The following is a 23,060-nucleotide window of genomic DNA, read 5'->3' on the forward strand; positions in this document are numbered from 1 at the left end:
ATTGTGTATCATGTTATACCTTAACAATTCCTTTAGAGTATGAGTACTCTCAAATGAGCTATTCTTTTCCAAGATGATGGTTTTATTACAGTTCTGTTAAGAACAATTGAATACACCTCATTCTGACAGAAGAAAAACAATTATGTGTGAAAGTAATGGGATTTTTGGGTTGTTTTTCTTAAATATTCATTCCACGCCCTGTTTACACTTGGTAAGCAGGTATGGTTTACTCTCTACTGTTAATATAAGCTTAGGAAAAAAGTTGGAGGTCAGTTACCACAAAAACTGTAGACCTCCTTGTGGCTACACATAATTCAATGCCTGTAATGGTACATACTTATCCCATTCAGTACACTGCACAAAATATGGTTGCTGGTGTATAAAGTGACAATCTGTACCATCAAAAAAAAAAATCCAAGGCAACTCCAATAGACTCTGCAGTGTAAAGTACCTAGCAAGTCACAAAAAGGGACAGAAAATTTTATCACACTCTAAGGCAAACACATTTGTTAATCAGCCTGTCGAATACAACATGCTAGTTTGCAAAACACCTTGACCCATATTTGCAGCTGCAAGAAAGAGAAAAAACTGGAGAAAGATTTTAAATCTAGACCTCTCCCTCTTTTCCACCCATGGCTTCAAGGATAAGATTAGTCATACACACAAACACTGCATCAAGGCTTTTTGAACTTTCTACCAGGTGCAGCAGGAGGTACGATGAAAGAAAGAATCCAGGACAGGCAGTTCTCCAGCTGACTCAGTGGGGGGGGGGGAGAAAAGCTCTAAGTCAAGTCAGTTGCAACTTGATTAAATATCGTTCTCCCATTTTTTTCCTACATCATTCAGAAACATTTGCACTGTGTGTTGCCATTCACAAAGTCATGATGAATGTTTTAAATTGTCAGTCTATTTTACCCTAGTTGGAGTTGATTGTGATTTTAAGGTAAAGAAATACTAATGAATTTTTAATTCCACCATGTAGCAAGTTACCAAAGATGGGTGTGCTACCAAACAACCCAGCTGCCTATTACATCCTTTTGATTATTCAAGGGGTTATCAGAAGCACAAGTTCTCACTTCAGCTGGATGACCCAAGCAGTAAAGTGGTATGATAGGTTAAGAAACTCAGAAACTGTACCTACAAAAACTGAGGATTTTCTGCAGCTGTCTGAATTCCCAGAGGGTTTTTGACCCAACATAAGTGCCCATTCACATCATGTGCATCAGAAACTCCTGTACATGCTCAGCAATCTGGACATCAGCACCCACTCACTATACTCATTCTGCAAAATCTACAAGGGATGCAGAGTAACTCCTAAAAGCACTGCACACACTTCCAGACCAACTCTACTGAAGTCTGGTTCCCCCAAAATTGTCAAACTTGCTACACATGCAATAACTTTGAAAAACTGATTTAAAAGTCCTTTAAGTACACTTAACAGCCAAACTAGTTCTTGGCAAATACTTTCAGGCAATTTCACATTAGAGAGTCTTACGCAAAGCATTGCACTATCAGCATGGTGTGCTGATGTCAGACATGTTTTGATCAATCTTTCACGACTCTATTCTCTAATCCACAGTCACAGTTGATAGTTTTTTCTACTACAGCTTGGATAAGGACATTCTCAAATTCAACATTAAAATAACTTCTCTGCTAGGTGGATGTGTTATTTAGTGCATTTGGTTTATGGCAAGATTTTGGTAGTTGGGGACAGGGCAATAAAGGTGGTGGCTCCTCTGAGAAGACACCAGAAGCTGCCTCCATGTAGGAGAGAGTCAACTCTGATTCCACAAAGGACCCAATACATTTGGCAACTTCTTTTTTTAGTTTCAGTGGCTGGAATTTGGTTTTGATCTTGGGAGTAATTTTTTAAAATAAATTTACAATTCCATTTATCATTTAATTCACCATTCATTCAACTTTATCATGAAAGTTATAACTTTCATTAATTAAATAAAGTTTTTCAGGTATGTTTCCCACAATCCCTTTTACCGTAACAATCAGTAAATGCTATTCACTAAGAAACAGAAGAAAATGCACACCTGAAAGTCTGGTGAGAATACCCAGAAGGTCACAGGTTGTCCCCTCAGACTTCTCTTAGGCAACCTGCAACATCTCAGTGGTATCACGAGCTGAAAGCAACAATAGAGCTCAGCTGCTGCAGTGGTGCCCTGTGACCTGTTCAGGCCAGTCTGGGTCATAACATGATTACAGAGATAGGAATCCAGCTTATTCATCAGCCCTCAAAGAACAATCCTCCTATCAGTCATGCAGAGTAACCTTGGTACAGGCTCCTGGACTTAAGCTGAAACCTGGTAGCTTCCTACACAAACCACGTAGATGTTTCATTACTGCTGTCACAATACTCCGACCTTCCGTGCAAGTTCCTTTCTCTATTTCAGTTTCTCTTAATCTGATTAGTAAACACCCGTGACACCCGGCTGTAGTAGCAGATCACCATTTCAGACAGGAGTTTACAATGTGAGGAGTGGAGAGATCTAAATGTATTGAGACTGGGGAAGAAAAGCAAAAAGCAAGAACCAGACAAATCTATGCAAGCTACAACTACAGTAACAGTTTCCATTTCCTGTAAGTAATGACTCGCAGTGAATAACTACTCTTTTTCTTTTTAAACAGTATTTCAGTTTAAATATGACACAAAACGTAAAGGTCTGCTAATTTTATGAAGTCATCTCTTAAAACTGTGAAGTGTTTCCATTAGACTTAAAAAACAAACATTTATTTAAAATTATCTGAAAAACAAACACTGAAATGCTCAGAACATAAACAGGAAGTAAAATTAACATACGATTTACTGTCCATCATAAGAAAAATATAAAAAGCAAGAACAGAGCATGACACCGACTGTAAAATTTTAAATACTGACTTTAATGACCACATGAGGATAACCTATCCATTCATATGCAACTTTAATATTAACATGTTGTGAAAAAAAATTACAGTCTTTTGTAAAAAAAAAACAACAAAATAAACCAAAAAAACACTAATACAAAGAAAAAACCCCAAAGCTACATCATCTCCATTTTCTCTTGTGTTAAATTTAATCCCACAGAAGTCAGATAACCAAATTTTCTAAAGCCTTGGAGGTTGTCTGGGAAAGAAAACGAAATAAGAAACATTAACAGTTACAGGAGGAAGTATGAAACAGTACAACGGCAGTTTGCAAAGGAAACTAAAAAAAGCAAAGTAAACTTGACCTGGCACAGAACTACTCCCTAATGAACACCAAAGATCCCAAAAAATCCTACATTCTGCGTACCTTCAGGCCTCAAACAAATTCCCAGTTAAATCTAATGATGCATTTTGCCATCTTGCAAAGAAAAAAAGAAACTAGATGAGGAGACCCATATGCTGAAGATAACATGAAAGACCATTCCTCCACCCTGCCTGAAGAATTTCATTTCCCTTTTCATCCCTTTTTCTTTTCACAGAACTTTATCATTTTGCCTTCCCAGTGCAATCCCAGTTGTGAGGCAGATGCCTTTTTGGTATTTTTTTCACACTTAAAAACTGGCAGCCAAAACATCTAGCTAGTAAACAAATATTCTCCTAAAAAGGAACCACAAATGGCCAATCAACAGGAATAAAAGCAAGGAGAGTCAGGCAATTCATTCTTCAGCAGCAAGAGCCAAGAAGTAGCCATTGCTATGGCACAGTCCAGTGCTGCTCACTCCCTGTTCCAGGCACACAAACCTGTTGAGAAAAGCAGGCTGGGGAGGAAGGGTGGTAGTAAACACCACTCCTGCTGCACATGCAACTATCCCCAGTACAAGGAGAGTTGTGTAACCCCAGTGGCTCACCTGTACTGTACTGAAACAAAGAACTAAGAAACTACTTGGTTAACAAGTTAGGCTTGGAGGACTTAAACCCTTTACTGTTCCCATGCTAGACAGGTGATCAAAAGAAAGCCATGAGAGAACCAAGCTGAAAGGCAACATGAAAAAAAACAAAGTTCTCCTTTGCTTTGGCCAATAGTGTAACTAAAAGCAACTACCTACACATTTTTAAATCCAGAACTGATCCTATACACTTGAAGACTGGTAATCCTACCTTTCTGCCTGACCAGCCCCATTCAGGAGTGGGGCAGAGAAGGGAGATTGTTCCTGTGGAGAGGCAGAACTTCCCGTCAGCAGTGCCACCTGCACAACCAGGTCACAACTTCTCTTGCAGCGCATGCAAGAAAGTTTCCATTTCCTGTGCAGGCACTTGCGTGGTTAATGCAGCTCCAGCTGCACCAAGCACAGGCTCTGCCCCACAGCAATGCACTGACACAGCAATGCACTGACGTAAGGACAGGAGAAAAAGGGGCCAAAATCTTCTCTATAAAAAACAAGGATAACATTGTAAAGAATAAATATTTTTAATTTAACTCATTTAACTAAGCAAGAGAAAAAATTGTAACACTGTGAACCTTACCCCTGATTCTGCTAAATTAATTAGCCCAGTTTTGAGTACTCGTTCATGTTTTCGAAGTAAGCATCTGCCCAATTCTCAGATGACAACTTCAGACCAGGATATTCTAATGTTTATTGACCCATAGAAGCTCTGTCTAATTTTCCACACAGAAAGAAGGAAGTCTCCTGACATTATGAACATCATCTCAATGGAAAGCGACAATGTATGGAAAATATGTTCACCAATCCCACTTGCTAGTGGGTGTCAGTACCTCTTCCAATTAAAAAAAAAAAAAAGAAATTTAGATGCTGGTGTCTTCAGTGTACTTCTAAGTTAAAATTCTTCCATAAGCATTACAGTCTTGCATGTGTTTTTAGCAAAGATCAGCTGGCTAAAAGGTCTCTTTCTTGAAAATGTACAAACATTTGCATTATTAACCTAAGCTTATTTGAAAACACATAAACTTTTTGAAAGTACATTAAAATTATGTTTAATGTGAGATGGTCTCCTGGTGAAACACTATAAATACTTACTTGCACTAAATTAGCACTCACGTATAATTCTCAATATGACAGTTTTTCAACAAGGTATGTTGGAGATCTTCTCCCATTCTCCCTGATACACAACTTCAGATGTTTGATTACAATGTTTTAAGTAATTGCACCTAAAAAAATGAATGGCTGTCATTTAAAAACCAGATCTTTTCAGAAAGATCACAATGACAAAAGAGCCTGTAAAAGAGATACTAAAAGAAGACATCCTCCAAAAAGATGAAGTCATGCGCAAATCAGAAAATCACAGAAGCACTCTGCAAATTAAATGTAAAAATCACAAATCACGAGATTTGCAGTAACAATTTTTCTAAATGCCTACAAACCGGTATATTTTTCAAAAACATCAAAAGCAAAAAATTTGTCTTAATTCTGCTGTGAACCTCCTCTCTCATTCCCATACTTCAAATCAACAAAGAAACTGACAAACTATGGGGAGAGGGAGAAAAAAAATAACCCAAACCATGAGTTTTGTAAAGAGATACCTCAGGATCCAAGTCATTTAATATACTACATCCACTTTTTGGTGGACAAATAGGCTTGTTAGCAACCTATTTGACACAGTCTACCTGAATTTCCGAAAAGATGTACCAATGTTCAAACACAAGGGTGTTTGATTGAAAAAAACAACTGACATGAGACGAGGAGAAGCCATTCTTCCAGAGCAGCAACTGTTTAGTTTGAAAGGAAATAGGAATAAACTGTCCATTTTGCCATTCAAGAGATGGTATCAGGAATCAGTTCTGCCATCTGTGCAGCTCAATGCATCCTACACTGTCTAGAAGGGATGCGGTTGGCAAAGTGACAAAGGTCACTGATGACGTAAGAAAAATGAAAATTTTTAGATGTGGAGGGGTCATGTAACATCACAAATTCTAACTGCCCATAAAGAAAGCAGATGAAAAATATATATAAAGGCATAAAGCAATGCACATAAAAAAAGACACTTGAAAATTTACATATATAATGTGAGTCTCTGAATCACCCACGACCATGGTAGACAAAATACACACTGCAGTTTTAAGAGTTTTCTTGAACTATGCCTTGAATATTCAGGAGCTACCAGGATATTAAACCATTGAGGATAGGATAAGAGCAGCACAAAGGGCATCATTATACAAAGCTGGAAGTTCATAGTACATCTGCATTTTGTTCTTTGTATCTCAAAAAGTTAAAAGAGGGATATAGGAAGGCAACTAGGTTGACCTCAACTACAGAAATGCTTTCTAGGGGGATGGGATTAAATACGTGCATGCTAATGTGCTAATATGCTAATGTCCTTCAAGCTCAAAAATAAGTGACTGATGTAAAGCAAGAGAAGTCTACAATCTGTAAGGAACAGAGGAAATAAACAGAGAAAGATTAATTTTTTTCTCAGGCTACTAAAATGCCAAATTAAATCATATGGATGCAAGTTTAATTAAAGTCTGCTTTTTATCTTAAAGAACACTTAGGTAAGATGTGAAATTTATGTTTTCATAGAGGCTAACAAATTCTAATTAATGAGAGGGATACTCAAGTCATGTCTGTGTTTAATAGCTTATCATCTTCAGCTCAGAAAATTTCTGAGCAACAAATTGTTGAAATAGTATCATGGTAAGTTTTACTGTTAATGTTCTCCCCAAGACAGAGGCTATTGATCAGTGATTGTTAAAGAGTAGGATACAGGCTTAGGGGAACTTGTGGTTTGACTCAATGTAGTGCTAGTTTCTGGTGGAAAAATTGACAGCCTAGAAAATTTTTGAGAGTATCTTGAGCAAGTAAACTTCTTACTGTTTCAACCATAGCACACAATTCAACAACACTTCTCAGCCCACAATGTGTGTTTCAATTCCTAACCATTCACTTTTCTCATGGTCATGTTCACATAAGCCAGGGAGTCTGAGAAGCTTTATGTTAATGCAGCTACAAAAATGGATAACAGGATAGAATTAGTACTAGGATAACTAGGATAGACCTAGTACAATTTAGGGGAACATACACTGTCTTTCAGAACAAACTACCCACAGAAACAAAATCTACCAAGTTCTGAATAATAACTTTATTTCTGCAAAATAAAAGCAGCTTTTATAGAAAGGGTTGTTTTCTAAGTCTTCTGGAGATCTTGCTACAAGCACTGATGCATTTAAGAGCCATCCACATGGACTTGATATCAGTCAACTTTAGGCCCTTCAAGAAGGGACAAGATACAAGGTAAAACAGAAGGATGGAAAGCTGGGTGGAAAGTACCATCCAAATGCTCTGCTCAAAGTCTGAGCAGAAGTTCATATAACTTCTTTATAAAATACTGCTCGAGTTTAATATTGCTGAAGTTTTTAAACATTACTTTCTCTTTCCTCAGCCAAAATTAAAGTTTTCTGACTCTAACATTCTGGAGCAATAACATGATGCTTCAACTCATTAAACTGTACCTGGTCCCCAGCAGATCCTGGAACATGATCATAAACTTTCATTATCTACCTTTGGCTTTATACTTCATCACATACTCATGCAATTTTTTGGAAAGCAACATCCAAGGCAGCACAACACAATACACCCATATATCATATGTGCTTCAGGAGCACATCTGTTATTCTTCTGTATGCATTTTCATTTTTCTAGGCAAACTACCTTTTCAACCAACATATTGTTGTATTCCATTTAATTCTATTATTAAGAAAAGAAAGAAAAAATGCTTTTAAAACTTCACACAAAGTATGAAGCAGGGCTTCTTCAAACTCAGTTAAAAGCTTCCTAATAATGCTCAAAATTGGTCTAAAGATTAATTCACAAAATCAAAGCCCAAGACAAACAAACCCATTGATTACTGGAAGCCTGTTTGAGACTACAATGCAGTCAAATAAACCAAAGCTCATGAACCTGAACTGGTTGAAGATATTCTTGCTCACTAGTGGGATGCTGGAACTAGATGCCTTTGAAGATCCCTTCCAATTCAGACCATTCTATGTTTCTATACCACCCTAAACTTACCAACTGTCTTTAAGTTTCAGGAGAGAAGTGACATGCCTGGGTCAACTCTTACTCTTTATACATCTGCTTGATTCAAATTAAATGCCTGTATTGCTTGCTTAGTGGGCAAGAAACCACAGCATAGACAGAAAAGCAGCAGCTCCATTCAGTTTTATACTGAGGTGTGTGTACATTATTTGTATTGATGTGTTTGAATACACCCTGACACAGAGGGTAAAAATAAAAAGTAAGGTTAGTACAGAACACAGAAGCCCAGTTGCAGGTTCCATTCACATCTTAATTGTTACCGCATGTACAACACATCCCTAAATGATCATCTGTCTCTACAGACTTTCATTTTAATTTATCCCAGCCCATCTTCCCAAAGGCTGAGTGGTTCTCAATGAACTGCTTTTTAAAGCATTTTCAGTCTACTTTCATTATAAACTTCTAGGCTTGCATATTTTTCCTTCTTGTTAAAACTGCACACTATTCAAATTCTTCATTGAAAACAGAAATATTAAGTTTTCTTTTGCCATTTTATGAAAGTCTACTATAACCTCAAAATTTTGCAATATGAATTCATTTACCTGGGGCCCTGGAAAAACAGTAAGATAACCTATCAAAGATCTTCCATTAAGGTTAAATGTCCAGTACACCAGCATTTTGTAAAGTTTTCTATGGTCAATTAATACATTCAATTGCTTTCAGGTGGAGACCTCAGTATTCTCTTCATTCAGCTAGGCTATTCAACTCCAAGGCAAGTTTTTAGAAATTAAGAAATCCCAATTACTGGTCATGTGGAAAACACGCTACATGATTTTTTGAATACCTCAGACAAATTCATTAACTGGACAGGGACAAACCCACTTCTCTAGCATTCAGCTGACCAAGAGATATCAATTTCTTTTTCCTGCAATTGCTTTTCACAGACAGGAAACAACACTAAGAAGACTTTCAGCATTTATAAGCAATAGTTAAAAATTCACACTACCAAACCCTACTAGTTTATACATTTAACTCATCTAGAGCTGTTTTGAGAGTGGTCCAATCTTTATTTAAAAATTCTCGGTTGTGGTCAAGCTTTAACTTCATTAGTAAATTCTTCCAGCAGAAGCCCCATAAACTCCCCAAATGGTGGAATTATTCAGCAGGTTGGTAGTCCAGTCCATAATGACTGGGAAGTCCTTCAAGCACTGCACTTCACTCGCTGAAGTTCAGGAATCACAAACATGTAGGGTGTTTCTTGGACCGAATAACATTCACTACAGTTGCATCTACTTACTTTTAAAGCCTCAGGCCAAGCTCCAGCTCTACTTAACGCTGCTTTATGAACAAAGTTCAGGTTTTCTTCCTCTACCACAAGATTATATAGGTTTGTTTCAAATTAGAGAGTCATATAGCAACTTGATGAGAGAAAGATACTCCAAAATGTCCTGTTGAGTAAGTCCAAATCACAGGTTTAACTTTTGGCACATGGACAAAGGTCCAGGTGCATGTTTACAACGGGAAAAATAACTCTATCAGAGAAGAGGCATCCATCCAGATTATCTTTGTACACATTGTACATGTGCTTTCAACATACTACAACTATGAGCAAAATGTCATCACTCCACCCAGTAACTTCCCACTACAGTTTGAGTCATGAACCAATCAATGATTTCATACTAATCCCCAAGTCTGTCATTGTTTCCCAGGTTTATAATATGAACTATGCTCTGCACCAGCTACATTGCATTAACTCCTCATTTCCCTTTGCTTTTCTCACAGAGAACACACAGACTGTTTCAAAGAAACAGTTGTATTGCTATAAGAACAATCACTCTATACCATGCTCACTGCAAGACAAATGAGACAGTAATAACTACTTGTCAATTTTATTGATGAGTTATCTAATGGCATACACTCATCTGGACCCAATGAAGTAGCACCATTACTTGTAGGAACAAGTCATGAAGCAACAGAGATTATGACAGAAAAAAATAAGGCAGGACAGCTCTTTATTGTTACCTTCAAAAGGCAGCAATAGAGAACAAAAAGTAAATCAAATCCAATTGAAAAGGAATACACAGAAAGGGAGAAAATTGCTTTGCATGCAACCAGGTTTGGCCTTGACACAAACATTAAAGCTATGGAAAAATACGCAAGATTTTGTAAGATTCAAAGAGACATGAATTGCTTTCATATTTACAATATGCACAATATTCACTGACTCATTTTAAAGGAAGATGCGTTGCTGCAACTTGTTGCCTAATTAAATAGGATGAGAAAAACAGGAAGCTGTACTAAACTACACATGAGTTCAGCAAATAGACCAGGCTTTGCTGAAGTAAAGCAACACCATTTGTCTGTTTTAACCACAGACAAAAACATTTTTGAAGAACCTGTCCTAGACATGGTGGAAAACAGCAAGCAAGGAAGCATATGGAGCACTTCAAATGAAATGGGGAGACAGGGAAGGGCAGGAAGTGAATCTGAGGGTTTAAGTCAGCAGCAAAGGGCTTCATTAAACCTGCAAAGTGTCAGCAAAGAAAAAATTGCATTTCTTCTCATGTTTTCTCTGCCAGTTTAAACAAGGTCTCCTTCCAAGTACTTCCTGTGAAAGCTTGGCAACAAAACTGCCACCAGAGGACTATAAACATTTTTAAAAGGGAAACTTTATAGAGAACTAACATCTCTTTTCTTATAACTGTACTAGTAAGCAGACAATATTCGGGCACTTGGGCTTCTGCAGATGACCCCACCCCAAAAGATTTTACTTCTCTATATGCTTAAATCACATCACCTAAGGAACACCATCATTTTTTCCAAATCTGTGTGCAAACAGTCCCAGGACCATAACACTGAAAAATAATTTAAGCAGGTCTTCACATCAAAGAGTCTCTTCAGGCTTCTTTCATCCCTCACCGAAAGAGGCTAGAGGTGGGAGAAGTAAAACCACAACCAACCAAAGAGGCAACAACAACAAAACAAACAAACAAACAAAAAACCAAACTACCAAAAAACATTCCCTAAAAAATCATACCGTTGCAAGTGCTCCAGCCATGACACTATACTAATCTCCATCTGCCTTACAAAAGACTCACACCTGTATTGTTTTGCCCAAGTAGCTTTTCCCAAATCAAATCATAAAAGCTTAATTTTGGAAAAGTCTCATATGAAGAAAAATTTGCAAAAGAAATCAAAGCATCATTTATAAGATTTGGAAAATGTAGTGTGTTAGACCAGTTTTACAGTAAAAACAAACAGCTTTGTCAAAACTTTTAAGGCAACTTCATTCAACTTTCTCTTTCAAGTTACTTATAACTTATTGTCTGGTATAAACTCATTGTCTGTTTTAATAAGTTTCAACTTCATGACTAACATGGATAATACATATATTTTTCTAGGATAAGAGATTGGATTAGACAACAGACATAGTCAGGATATCCCACTTGCATTGTCTTAGCATCATCACTCTTCATTTAACAATTTTCCCCATAATTTTGACATTTAGTGAGGGAAGAAAAATACAAAGCCAAAACACAACCAACATCAATTCTTAGATTTAAGCTACCTCCTTAAAATTCTTAGTTAAAAGTCATCCATTCCCACTGATTTCACAAACACCATCACCATGGTACATTACATTATTAAGAACAGAGGGATGGACCATCATGGTCCTGCTCACTTACAACATGTCACAGGCTGGCACAATTTGCACATTCTGTTATACTCATCTTGACATCATTCCACTTTATTAAAATTCAACGGTTTCATTAACTGACAACTAACAAACAGTTTTTGAAGGTTGTAAACAGGCACTGTGTCATTATGAACAAAAGAGTCCTAAGTTTGTTTTAACATCACCACTACATTTTTCTAACAGTTTCTAAATGTCTTCATTTCCCTACTGCACACTGCACAGAACAGCTCAACTACTTTCACTGTGTGGTGCTTTCAAGACTGACACTGACACTAGCAGTATTAATTAAAATGGTTTGGTTTGTTTTGCATGAGCATCGCATTCACGTAGCGTGATTGTCACGTGTTTTTACATCACCAGCCTTGACTTCTGTAAGGCCTTGGACACGGTCACACAAAACATCCACATCACTCATTAGAGAGACATGCATCTGATGGATGAGCTATTTGATGGAAAAGGAATTGGCTTGATGACCACAAAGAGTCTGAATCAATGGCTCAACATCCAGAGGTCAGTAATGAGTTGTGTCCCTCAGGGGCCCATATTGGGACCAGTACCATTCATTATCTTTATTAATGACACAGACACTGGGATTCAGTGAACTCTCACAAGTTTGCCAGTGACACCATGCTGACCAGTGCTGCTGATACACTGGAGGGTTGGGATACCATCCAGAGTGACCTGGACAGGCTGGAGGAGTGGGACCATGTGAATCTCATGCAGTTTAACAGGGTCAAGTCCAAGGCCTGCACTTGGGTCCAGGCAATCCCCTATATCAAAAGACTGGGGGATGAATGGATTGAGAGCAGCAGTGTCGAGAAGGCCTTGAGGATTCTGGTGGTCAAAAAAAAAAAAAATCAGACATGAGCCAGTGAGCCAGCAATGTGCAATTGCAGACCAAAAAGCCAGCTGTGCCCTTGGCTGCACAAAGGAAAGTGTGGCCAGCAGGTTGAGGGAGGTGATTCTTCCCCTCTGCTCTGGCAAGGCCCTGCCTGGAGTGCTGCGTTCAGCTCTGGGGTCCCCAGCATAAGAGGGACATGGAGCTGCTGGAGTGAGTCCAGAGGAGGATCACAAAGATGATCAGATCAGAGGGCTGGAGCACCTCTCCTGTGAAGGCAAACTGAGGGCACAGGGTTGTTCAGTCGGGAGAAGAGAAGGCTCCAGGGAAACCAGTAGTAGCTTCCAGGAATTAAAGCAGGCTACAGCAGAGCTGGAAAGAGACTTTTAACAAGAGCATGTAGCCATAAGACAAGGGGCAATGGCTTCAAACTGAAATACAGTAGGTTTAGATTAGCCATTAGGGAAAAATTCCCCATATCCTATGATTTTAGGCAATGAAGTGTTAAAAACTTAACCAAAATAGGATATCTACATCCTAGTGTGGTTTCACAACAAGCCACAACTATCCCAACAAACAAAACCTGCTATATTTTATTCTTTCCTGCCTCCCCCACCCCTAGTAAGTTTTTCTGAAGTGCTATGGAAAAGACCAAATTTTGTATTAAGGACACTTCTTCAGGTGTATTTCCCTCTTCAGTCCAAAATTCTTGCTTTGAGAATCAAAAAAATCAGAGGATAGTTTACTTGAAAAGTAAAATATATTACAAGAAGAAAGGAAATTAGTGTAATAAATTCAAGGTTGGAGCTCTAAAATTCAAAATTCAAATCATCTTCCTATGAAGAAAAGTTAATAATAAAAATTAATCCAGTAGAGACATAGTTAAGCTGTAATATAGTCATAACTCTACAGAATAAATTAGCCGACTTTTACAAGTACAGATTAATCGTTTAAAAAGAATTATATGATTGTCTAATATTCAGTAACTATTCAAACTATTCCTAAAAATCATACAAAGCCCCAAATGTGATAAGCTTTTTCAACTACATTTTTGCAGAAGTGTGAGCAGTATCCCATTTCCTCTATTAAAGCAGTCTTTCACTGAAGGAAAAAAAATTATCAATTTTGCTTACACCACTTCTATTAGGTTTAAATGTGCTGTTTTTCCAAGAATAAGCTCACTGTAAACTTTTACCTGAAAATACAAAAACACATTAATGAAACTAAACAACCACTTTACTCTGCCTCCTCATGTTCTAAAAGATTAAATTATGCAGTCCAAACAATTTTAAGAAGCCTACTTTTACAGTCAAGTGGAGTTTTGAATGTCTCTGAGGACAAGAGGTTTCACATTCTCTCTGGGCATTTGTTCACCAGACTCATGGTTCAAAACAAACAAGTCCCCAAAATAATAATAGTAATAAAGAACCACAAATATGCCCCCTCAAAACTAATCAGAATTTCTGCTTTCTCAGTTTCCTCCCATTACATACCTTACATACTTGGAGAAAGTAATATGACCTTCCCTTAGTCTCTTGTCTAAGGTTGAAGAATTCCAGTTTTCCTTCACTGAGTGATGTGCCCTCAATCATCTTGGTGATCCTCACCTGGACTTGTGGCAGTCTATAGTTTCTTTGATGTATTGGTGAACCCCAAACATAGTACTTTATATGTGGTTTCACAGTTGCTGACAGAGGAGAAGAATCACTATTTTATCGCTGCTGGCTGCACTTTTACTAACACAGCCCAGTATGTGGCTGGCCTTTGTCACTGTGAACCCACACGCAACAACTCATCCACCTGAGTCCAAGGTTCTTCCTTAGAAAATTGTCTTCTAGCCAGCCTGTACTGCTGCACATGGCAACTCCATCTCTGGGGCAGGATTTAACATTTCTCTTCAGTGGATCACACAAGGCTCCTCCTGTGTCAGGCCACTTCTCCAGGTCCCACTGAATGGTGACTGCTGCATTGAACAACTTGGTATCGCCCAAATAAACTTATTGAGATCACACTCGAGCCCACCATCCACACAATTAAGAGATACCAAATAGTTCTAGTTCCAAAACTGATCCTGGAAGGCACCAGTGACACTTGCAACCTGCTGCCAGCTGGACTTTGCTTCATTGATCTCCACCCTCTGGGCTCAGCAACCCAGTCCATGTCCCACCCACCCTGCAGATCCCTTACCTGGTCCATCTCTCACCAGCCTGGACAGAAGGCTCCCAGAGCACACCATGTCCAAGGTCTTGCAGTCCTACAGACTATTGTTTTACAGGAAGTTACCTCCAGCACCATACTTGATTTTTAGTTCTTAACCAAGAGAACCAAGAAATGAAAAGACTCTACTGGCATTGTAAGTTTCTATTTCCTCATCAGAAGGAGTTTTATATTTCTCCTGTTAAGAAATGTAACAAGAAGGATAAAACAAGAAAGGTCAAGAGGTGGCTATTTAAAAGAAAGAAAAAGCATACACTTTCCAGCTTAACCATAGTAACAGCACAACTTCAGGCCTCTCCTTTCACCACTGACTAAAAGAGACAAGGAGGTCACGTGCAGCCATATGCACATTTATGTGTATAAAGGGGCAAATGGGATCCTTACAGCATTTTGTTGCTTTTTCACAGGAGCATTAAAGGAAATGTTTTCCATAATCACCACAATCAAGTCCACTGTACTCCAAAATCTCACTTGTCACAATGTTTATACAAAACCTCAGCATTAGCCCACTGATAGCAATATTTACAACCCATTATATATAGATATAGATAAATAACACAGATCAACACTCTCTCTTTGGAAATACAAAATAACTGTTTGTTGCACATCTCAGCAGGGAGTGGACTTCCAGCTGCACTCCTTCAGGAAAGGAAACTCATGCTGGTATCTCAGGGGTTTTCCTTCATACTCACCAATAAACTTCAGGCCCCTTGGCCAGTATCAAACAAACCTGGCAGAACAGTCTCTAAGAGAAGTAGCAAAATATGCTACTAACTGGACTCTGAAAAGTTTCCCCCGAGACATAAAAATGCTATTGGTTGAGAGCCCTTTTTTTAGAACATGCTTATATTGCCTACCTTTGCACTTGAGACAATACTGATAATTAGCATTCTAGGCTTGATTCTGCCTAATGGTTTTATTGCAAGGCACTACTCAATTCAAAATAAGATGTTATGATCTTTCTTACCATTATCCTCTGTAAATTTGCTTCACATCTGCTGTTTAAAATTATTAAGAACCATCTTCATTCATATTGTTACAAATAACGAAGATAGTTATGAAAATTAAGTTTTACTCTTTGTAGTAAGAAAAATACTGGAAATTAAATCAACCAATCTCATTCTGTTCTGAATCATTCACGTGCAGTCCTTCAGTGACACCATGCTGAAATACAAACATGGCTTTGTGGGTCATTTCCCCCTCTCTGTTTTCTTCAAAGTACTTTTTCATTGCTTTCCAACTACGGAAGGTGTCTCTACAGGACTCAAATCTAAACATTAAACCCAACTCTAAGTCATCTCACTTTAAGTGTCTCCCCTCAGTCGGGGCCCAGTTCCCATGACTACACGGTACACACTCTGTCAGGGTTTATCTGCACAGCATACTGAACAGAGTGCACCAAAGAGCACTTTCACAGCTTCCTAACTGATGAGTAAACATGAAGAGGCCTGTTGGGAGTTCAAAACAAGAAACAGTACTTCTCAAAAAAACATATGAACTACCAAATGCAGTAAGTACTTTCAAAAATATGCCTAAAATGAACACAAATTCTCAAAAGGCAAAGCTAATTCATCTGCCATGACTGAAACTTTGAGCTAGCAGTGAGTGTTTCTTATTTTTCCTCACATCAGTCACATTTAAGTAAAAGGAGATTGCCTGCTTATTACAGCTGAATGCTTTGACTACTTTCAAACGAAGGGTAAAGCTGATTACACACTAAATGAATAAATACTGTAGCATGCAAATATAAAAGCATCCTCAGATGCATTTTTGCTAGACAGCTATTGTAAATACAAGACAATGCTGTCAACTCCTCCTGTATCACATTTTCAGTATTGTGATCATGAGTCACCCATGTGCTGTCACTGTGGCCTCTGTATTTCCAAATGCTCACGTGCCCATCTTTACATCTCTGTTGCAATTTGCCATTCAATGAAAAAGCAGCAACAATTATTCTGAGTCTTATTTACTACACAAATAAACTTCTCATCTGTTATTTTTAGGATGGTTTGCTATCAAAAGCATATTTCTTCAAAAACTGAAGATTGCTCGTGGTCTGTTATGTAAAAAAACCAGTTCTGAAGTACAAAGCTCTCTATGATGCAAGACTACTTCTAACTGCCATAAGTAACAGGTTACATGGTTAGGAAAAGCTGGGTTTAGGTCTAGTGCTGCTGGAGTTGCCTGGATTCGCCACCTAAAAATAAAAATATCTTTTAATTAAAAAAAATTAAGAAATACAAAGAATAGGATGCTACAATTTATTTGTTGCAATTATATAAAAGTGATGCTTCAAGAGAAACTAAGTGATAGATATTTTTCTATTATTTCTTTCTCTTGAGATACTCACACACACAAAATAGATCCTACCTGTTATAAAAGTCCAGGCTAATGAACAAAGTCTGTGCATAATACCAACAAAAGCTGGTTCAGAATGGAAATGCTCCAGTTCTCGTGCATGGTTTCAGCTGCCTCTCTTGATAGAATACTTTGTCACTGGAAAAGGATCTTGTGGTGGAAAAGTGTATGAAATCACCACAGAGGATCTGATGTTATAGCAGTTTCAGTGCTACACAAGTTTCAACAAAATTATACGGAGGAATAATGTTGTCCCCTCACCCTCATGCCAAAAGTCCTTCCTCACAGTAGAATAAGAAAAATATGCATGAATTGTAGCCCAAAGGGAAAGCTACATGTGGGAAACTGTGAAAATTAGTCAAACACAACACATTTTGAATGAAAAATTTTTAAAAAGGCAAAATAAAAAAAGTAACAACTCCATGCTTTACCCTTTCCCATCTCTAATCTTAAGAGATGTATTCACGACGTGACAAAGAACATGAGAAATCATCTCCTTTCAAGCTATGTCAGATTACACCAGACTTGCACTGAGAACAACAAAATGTGTATGAGACTGAGTGGGAGCCAGACAGTCATTCCTTCACTGATGTATATGCACACATCTGTTATAGGACCAGCCTAGACTGACAGACTGCTGTGCTTGGGCAGATCAGCACAGTGAGAAACAAAATGAGCAACAATCATTGCAGGAATAGTGGTTTGCTTTGTTTTTTCTAAATTAAAAACCAAAACATAAAAAAACCCTGAAAGAGAGACACAAATATATCTGCAGCCAATTGAATTGTCAGAAAGCACATTTTGAATTTTCAACTTCTCATTCAAGAGCAAAAGAAAGAAGTAACATTAATCATTAAAGATGTTCAAATATTACAGAAATACAACAGTAAAACAGGAATTAAACAGCAAAATCAGCATCAGACACAAGTGAAGCTATTCTTTATTTTATCATCAGCTTCTAGCTGTCCATTCATATCTACCAGCCTAAGAAGAATTTAAATATTTAAGCTTAACCTCTGTCTCCAGCCAGCCCCGTACAACATCTGCTACTTTAGGAGAAAGACTCAGAACTGCCTGGTCATGATAACTGAGCTATCCCTTGAGTGCAAAGATGTCCTTTCAGCTGGAGCTGGGACACAGCGGAATGATAATCAAGACAGTCTTGTGGTGATCCCACATGTGTACTACTTATTCTCAGAACAGATGTCATCATTCTCTAAAAATTCCAACTAGCTCACAAAGCAATATTAACTCAATGATTAAAATCAACTTTTCAAAATCTATTTGAGTAACACAAATCATGGAGCTTCTGTGGATATAAAAGCATGTCTGGTCAGAACAAAGGAGAGGCTGCATTTTAAGAGACTGTACCAGCAATCTGTCTATATTTACCATTTGGGCTTTTTCTTTAAAAAAGTAATTGACCACCCACTTAGGTATGCAATAATTCTCTCTTCATACGATCATTATAAATTCATATAATTGTTTGGGTCAGAAGGGACCTTAAAGATCATCTAGTTCCACCCCCTGCCATGGGCAGGGAGACCTTCCACTAGACCAGGTTGCTCAAGGCCCCATCCACACTGGCCTTGAACACATCCAGTGCTGGGGCATCCACAGCTTCTCTGGGCAGACTGTTCCAGTGTCTCACCACTCTCACAGTAAAGAATTTCTTCCCTGTATCTAATTCAGTTTAAAGCCATTCCCCCTTGTCCTAACACTTCATGCCCTTGTAAAATGTCCCTCTCCAACTCTCTTGTAACCACCTTTAGGCCCTGAGAGGCTGCTCTAAGGTCTCCCCAGAACCTTGTCTTCTACAAGCTGAAGAACTCCAACTCTCTCAGCCTTTCTAAAGAGGAAAGGTGTTGCATGTAAAAAACATCTCTGACCTGCCTGCAGAAATATGTTAAAAATATATTTTTTGCATGAATGTAAGATTACACTGAAGAAATCAACAGAAAGGAGTACAGATTGCAAATTCTCTCATATATATAATGGTTGTTTCTCCCTCTATGAACTTGAGAAAAAGCCCTATTATTTTAGCAACAGAATGAACCGTAAAATGTGTGTTTATTTGAGGCAATTACGTAACACTCACGCTTTAAAAAAACATTATAAAACAATCTTGTAGCTTTTGGTAATTATTGTTAAAGATGCCTAAGCCTGGCTAGAAATATGGCAGGGTCCTTTTTTTGAATCTGGTGTGACTGGATGACAAAAATCTAAGTTTGGTCTCTTAAAAGGAAAAAACCTTGCAAATCTTCCCAAGTTTCAGTAGCTTAAACAATGTAGCATGAAACCTTCCAATTCGATTAACTGCTACAGAGTAGCATGTTCTTGCTACCATCTTTGATAATATTATAACAGATTTAAAAAAAGTTTGGGTGGAGGTGGGTTTTGGTTTTGCCTTTTTTTTTTTTTAATAAGTCATGAACAGAGAAGTCCTTTGGAGAAGAACTTCCACGGTTCTCATTTTGTGAGGTATGCCTTCGTGTTTTGTTGGGCCTTCCACCAAAAACTTATTGAATGCAAACTCATCAGAATCAGTAAATATGTCTGCTCTGATTTTTTAGTTGAAACTTGTCCCAAAATTGCATCTAACTGTATCCAAAGTCTCCTCTGAAAATGATTTTAATTATAATAAGAAAAGAGTCATAACTAGGAGATAACAGATAGCAATTCACCCAGCTGAACAGACTGCCCTCCTACTGATGGACAAGCAAGTAAGAAAATTAGCAAATGAGTCCATCACCTCTTATTATTTCAGAAAACTTGTTAGTTGTGATGAAGGAACAGTAAGTTCATAATTTTGCAATAACTTCAGGGAACTAGACAGATGCACATAAAACTATTTCATTTTTATGAAAATGTGTTTCTGAGCTAACCACTGATCTGAGCTACAGTAAGAATCACATTGGACGGAGAGACTGGGAAACAGAGCTAACTTTTGTTAAATCTGTTTAATTTCCCTTCCATTTCTGTTCAGAAAATAGTTCCAGTTTGCAACCCTGCTTAGAATAAAGAAAATAATTAGTTAATTCACAAGCTAGCTTATAGTCACTGAGGTAGGTGCAGGTTGTGCTGAATTAAATTAGCTGTAAAATAACAACCTAACATACTTCAGGCAGCAGCGTCATAACAGCACGGAGCCTGACACTGCCGGCAAAAGCCCAGAGCGAGCTCCAACCCAGATGCAACATTCAGCTAAAAATCAAACAGCTGTAAGGATGGAATTGTCCCCTTTGCCTTAACACAGCAGGCTCAACAGTGAAGTTCAGGAGCTGCTTGAGGAGTTCTTTGGTTATCCACGACAAACCAACAACAGCAGCAGGAGCTACAGCACACTCACTTCAACCATTCATTTTCAACCCCCTGTTTCACAGGACCCACTGCCTTAGGTAAGCAGGTGTACAGAAACCAACCGAGCTCGAAAGCAGCAGTAGCAAAACTGTGTCTTCACTGTAATTGTAGCTTGCATACACAAAGACTCCAAAAGAGCCTTTTGCTAGCCACATCCTGACTGTCTGCATGTCCCCATGCAAATTAATAACTATAAATTTAGGAGAGTTGCATATTTTTTCCACACATAACAGTAGACCTTGTTTATAGATTGTTTCCCACCAAATAAAGCCTTTTTATATTTACAGATAATAAAAACATAATGCAAAACAAGTCAAGTTTAAACTGCAATCAGTTTAAATAGGGCACATAAAACAGTTATAAAAACAAAAGAAATTCAAAGAAGAGCAACACAAGCACCAGAAGTACCCACTATTCTTTATTCCTCTGATTTATTGCTGTCAAATCTGACATAAAAACTTTTAAAATGTGCACAGTCCACACAAATAGAGCAGAATACTCTGTATTTATCTTCTGTATTTTGTTTCTCTTTGGATGGGCATTATCATATTTAGCCTGCACTGATGTATCTCCCAAACCATGAAAGCATTACACTGTATTCTTACCCTAGAAGTCACCAGTGATGCCAAAATATATATTTTTATTTAACTCTATGCATGCTGTCAACTGTACTAATAATGGCTGTATCAATGGCTGTACCTATTCCACATAGTTAAGACCAGGGGGCAGCAATTCTGTCAAACACTAACCTAACAGGTTGATTTCTGACAAATCTATCAGTGGCTATGGCTTAGTTACAAGAGAAAAGAAAAACCAAAACAGTGGCAGATATGGAAAAGTTACAGGTATTAATCTAGGTCACATAATAAAAATAAAATACATTCTTTTAAATGTGAACCTACAATCACTCTAGTCAGTTGCTGCTGACAATAGCACTGTTACAATTTTGAACATAGTTTTTCTGTTGCAACTTCAGCTGATCTGAATCCTAAGGAATTATATTTTCCATACCCAAGAGTATCAGACAAGCACCATAATTAAATAATTAATACTCTTTCCTTGCATACCAAATGTTTTGCTCATGCCAACACGTTCAGCAGAACTAAAAGTCTCTATTAAATCCATCTCCTAGATACGCACTGGCTCCTGAAGAACCGACAAATACTTGATGAACTAAGTGTATAATCGAAAGCAACAACTAACTGCAACCTATGCAACAATAGCAAAAATGTATCTTCTTTCAGCATCATTATGCTTGTACCTTCAAGCAAGCACAGGGCAAGAGAAGAGCTGTACACTGTCTTGGTTTAAAGTCATTTGAAAGACATTTCTTCATAACCACTGACCTAGTCCATTGGAAATCACTCTGAAACCTCAAATAGGAAGCAGTGGACTGATATCCCTAGGAAACCAGCTCTGGAAGTTTACCCATTTTCACGCTCCTATTTCTTGACAGCACAGCAGGGTGAACATTTAAATGATGCTCATAACAAGCATGAAAAAGCCCCAGCACTGAGGCTTCAACGTTGAGATGCTGAGACTGTATAATCTCTTCTGCTACGTTATTTTGCTCCTCTCCTTCCACCAATTTTGTTTTCATATTATTTCCCTCACTCCACATTCATCCCTTCATCCTTACCTCATTTCTTAAACCAAGTCTTCCTTGGCAGATTTCTGCAGTCAGAGTTCTGTGCTTACTTGATGTAACGACTGGCTGGGGAAAACCTCTACGAACGCTCCCAAACAAAACTCACCCTTCATCTTCCCTCTAAAAATCCTAACATTCACACATTTTTTCTACTGCAACAACCGACAGCACTGAAAACACCAAGAAGTACCACAGCAACATTTAAGTTCAGACAACTGCTTTACGCACTAATCTTTGAGAGACCAGGGCAGGAAAGCTTTCTGTAACTAGCTCAACACAAGGGCAAAGTCCCACAATTAAAAGACCAGATTACATGCATACCAACGCCTCTGGCTCCCGTGGATTTGGGCGGGTGGTGCTGTCCCGTCCCTGATGCTCTCTCACAGGCATACAGAAAAAAAAGAAGGAAAAAAAAAAAAGAACAAAAAAGGAAAAAGGATACAAAACAGGGGATAGGGTGTGGGGTGTGGACGATTTACCTCTTCCAGCAGTGTGACCGTGTTCCTGCAGTTCTGCAAGCGGGTGGTGAAGCTGGAGGTGGTCGGGGAGTTGTAATCCTCTGTGGTCTCGGCGATGAACTCCGACACGGTGATCTGGTCCGGCATGATCCTGCCCCACCGGTAAAGCCCAGGAGGAGCCGGGCACACAGATCCGGAGAGAGGGGAAGCCAAGTTTCGAGGGGGAAGGTGGGGGTAAAAAATAAGAAAACGAAAAAAAAAAAAAAAAAAGCAGAGGGAAGAAGATGTTAACAGCCAGCAGAGACCCGCAGCATCAAAGCAGCGGAGCCGCAGAGGGAGGCTGAGGCTTCGCCTCCTACATCCAGCCTCTCCCCGGCCGCCCCCTCCTCCTCCGGGCAGGAGGTGAAGGGGGAGAGACCCCCGCACGGCGCCCCTCGCTCGGCCCCGCCGGTGGGGAGCGCTCCCGCGGCCGCCTCCGAGCAGCCCAGCCCGGCCCCGCCGCGGCGCTGCGGGGAGGGCGGCGGGAGGGGAGCGGCGACCGCGCCGGGCTCAGCCCCTTTCCCCACCCGCGCCGACCCCC

The 23,060-nt window shown here is 38.8% G+C and overlaps 1 protein-coding gene across 5 annotated transcripts in view; it reads right to left on the reverse strand.

The window, feature by feature from the left end:
• The window catches only part of ASAP1 (ArfGAP with SH3 domain, ankyrin repeat and PH domain 1), a 146,579-nt gene that overhangs the window by 93,958 nt on the left and 29,561 nt on the right, over positions 1 to 23,060 (reverse strand). For all 5 annotated transcript variants that reach the window (XM_042036548.1, XM_042036546.1, XM_042036547.1 and 2 more), the window contains one exon: positions 22,502 to 22,631. In XM_042036548.1, coding sequence (XP_041892482.1) covers positions 22,502 to 22,631 — 130 coding nt within the window. The remainder of the gene's footprint in view (positions 1 to 22,501; positions 22,632 to 23,060) is intronic.

Source organism: Corvus kubaryi, unplaced genomic scaffold (assembly GCF_017639235.1).
Source record: "Corvus kubaryi isolate FWS band 111438036 unplaced genomic scaffold, C.kubaryi_AGA036_p1.0 37385, whole genome shotgun sequence".
NCBI lineage: Eukaryota > Metazoa > Chordata > Aves > Passeriformes > Corvidae > Corvus > Corvus kubaryi.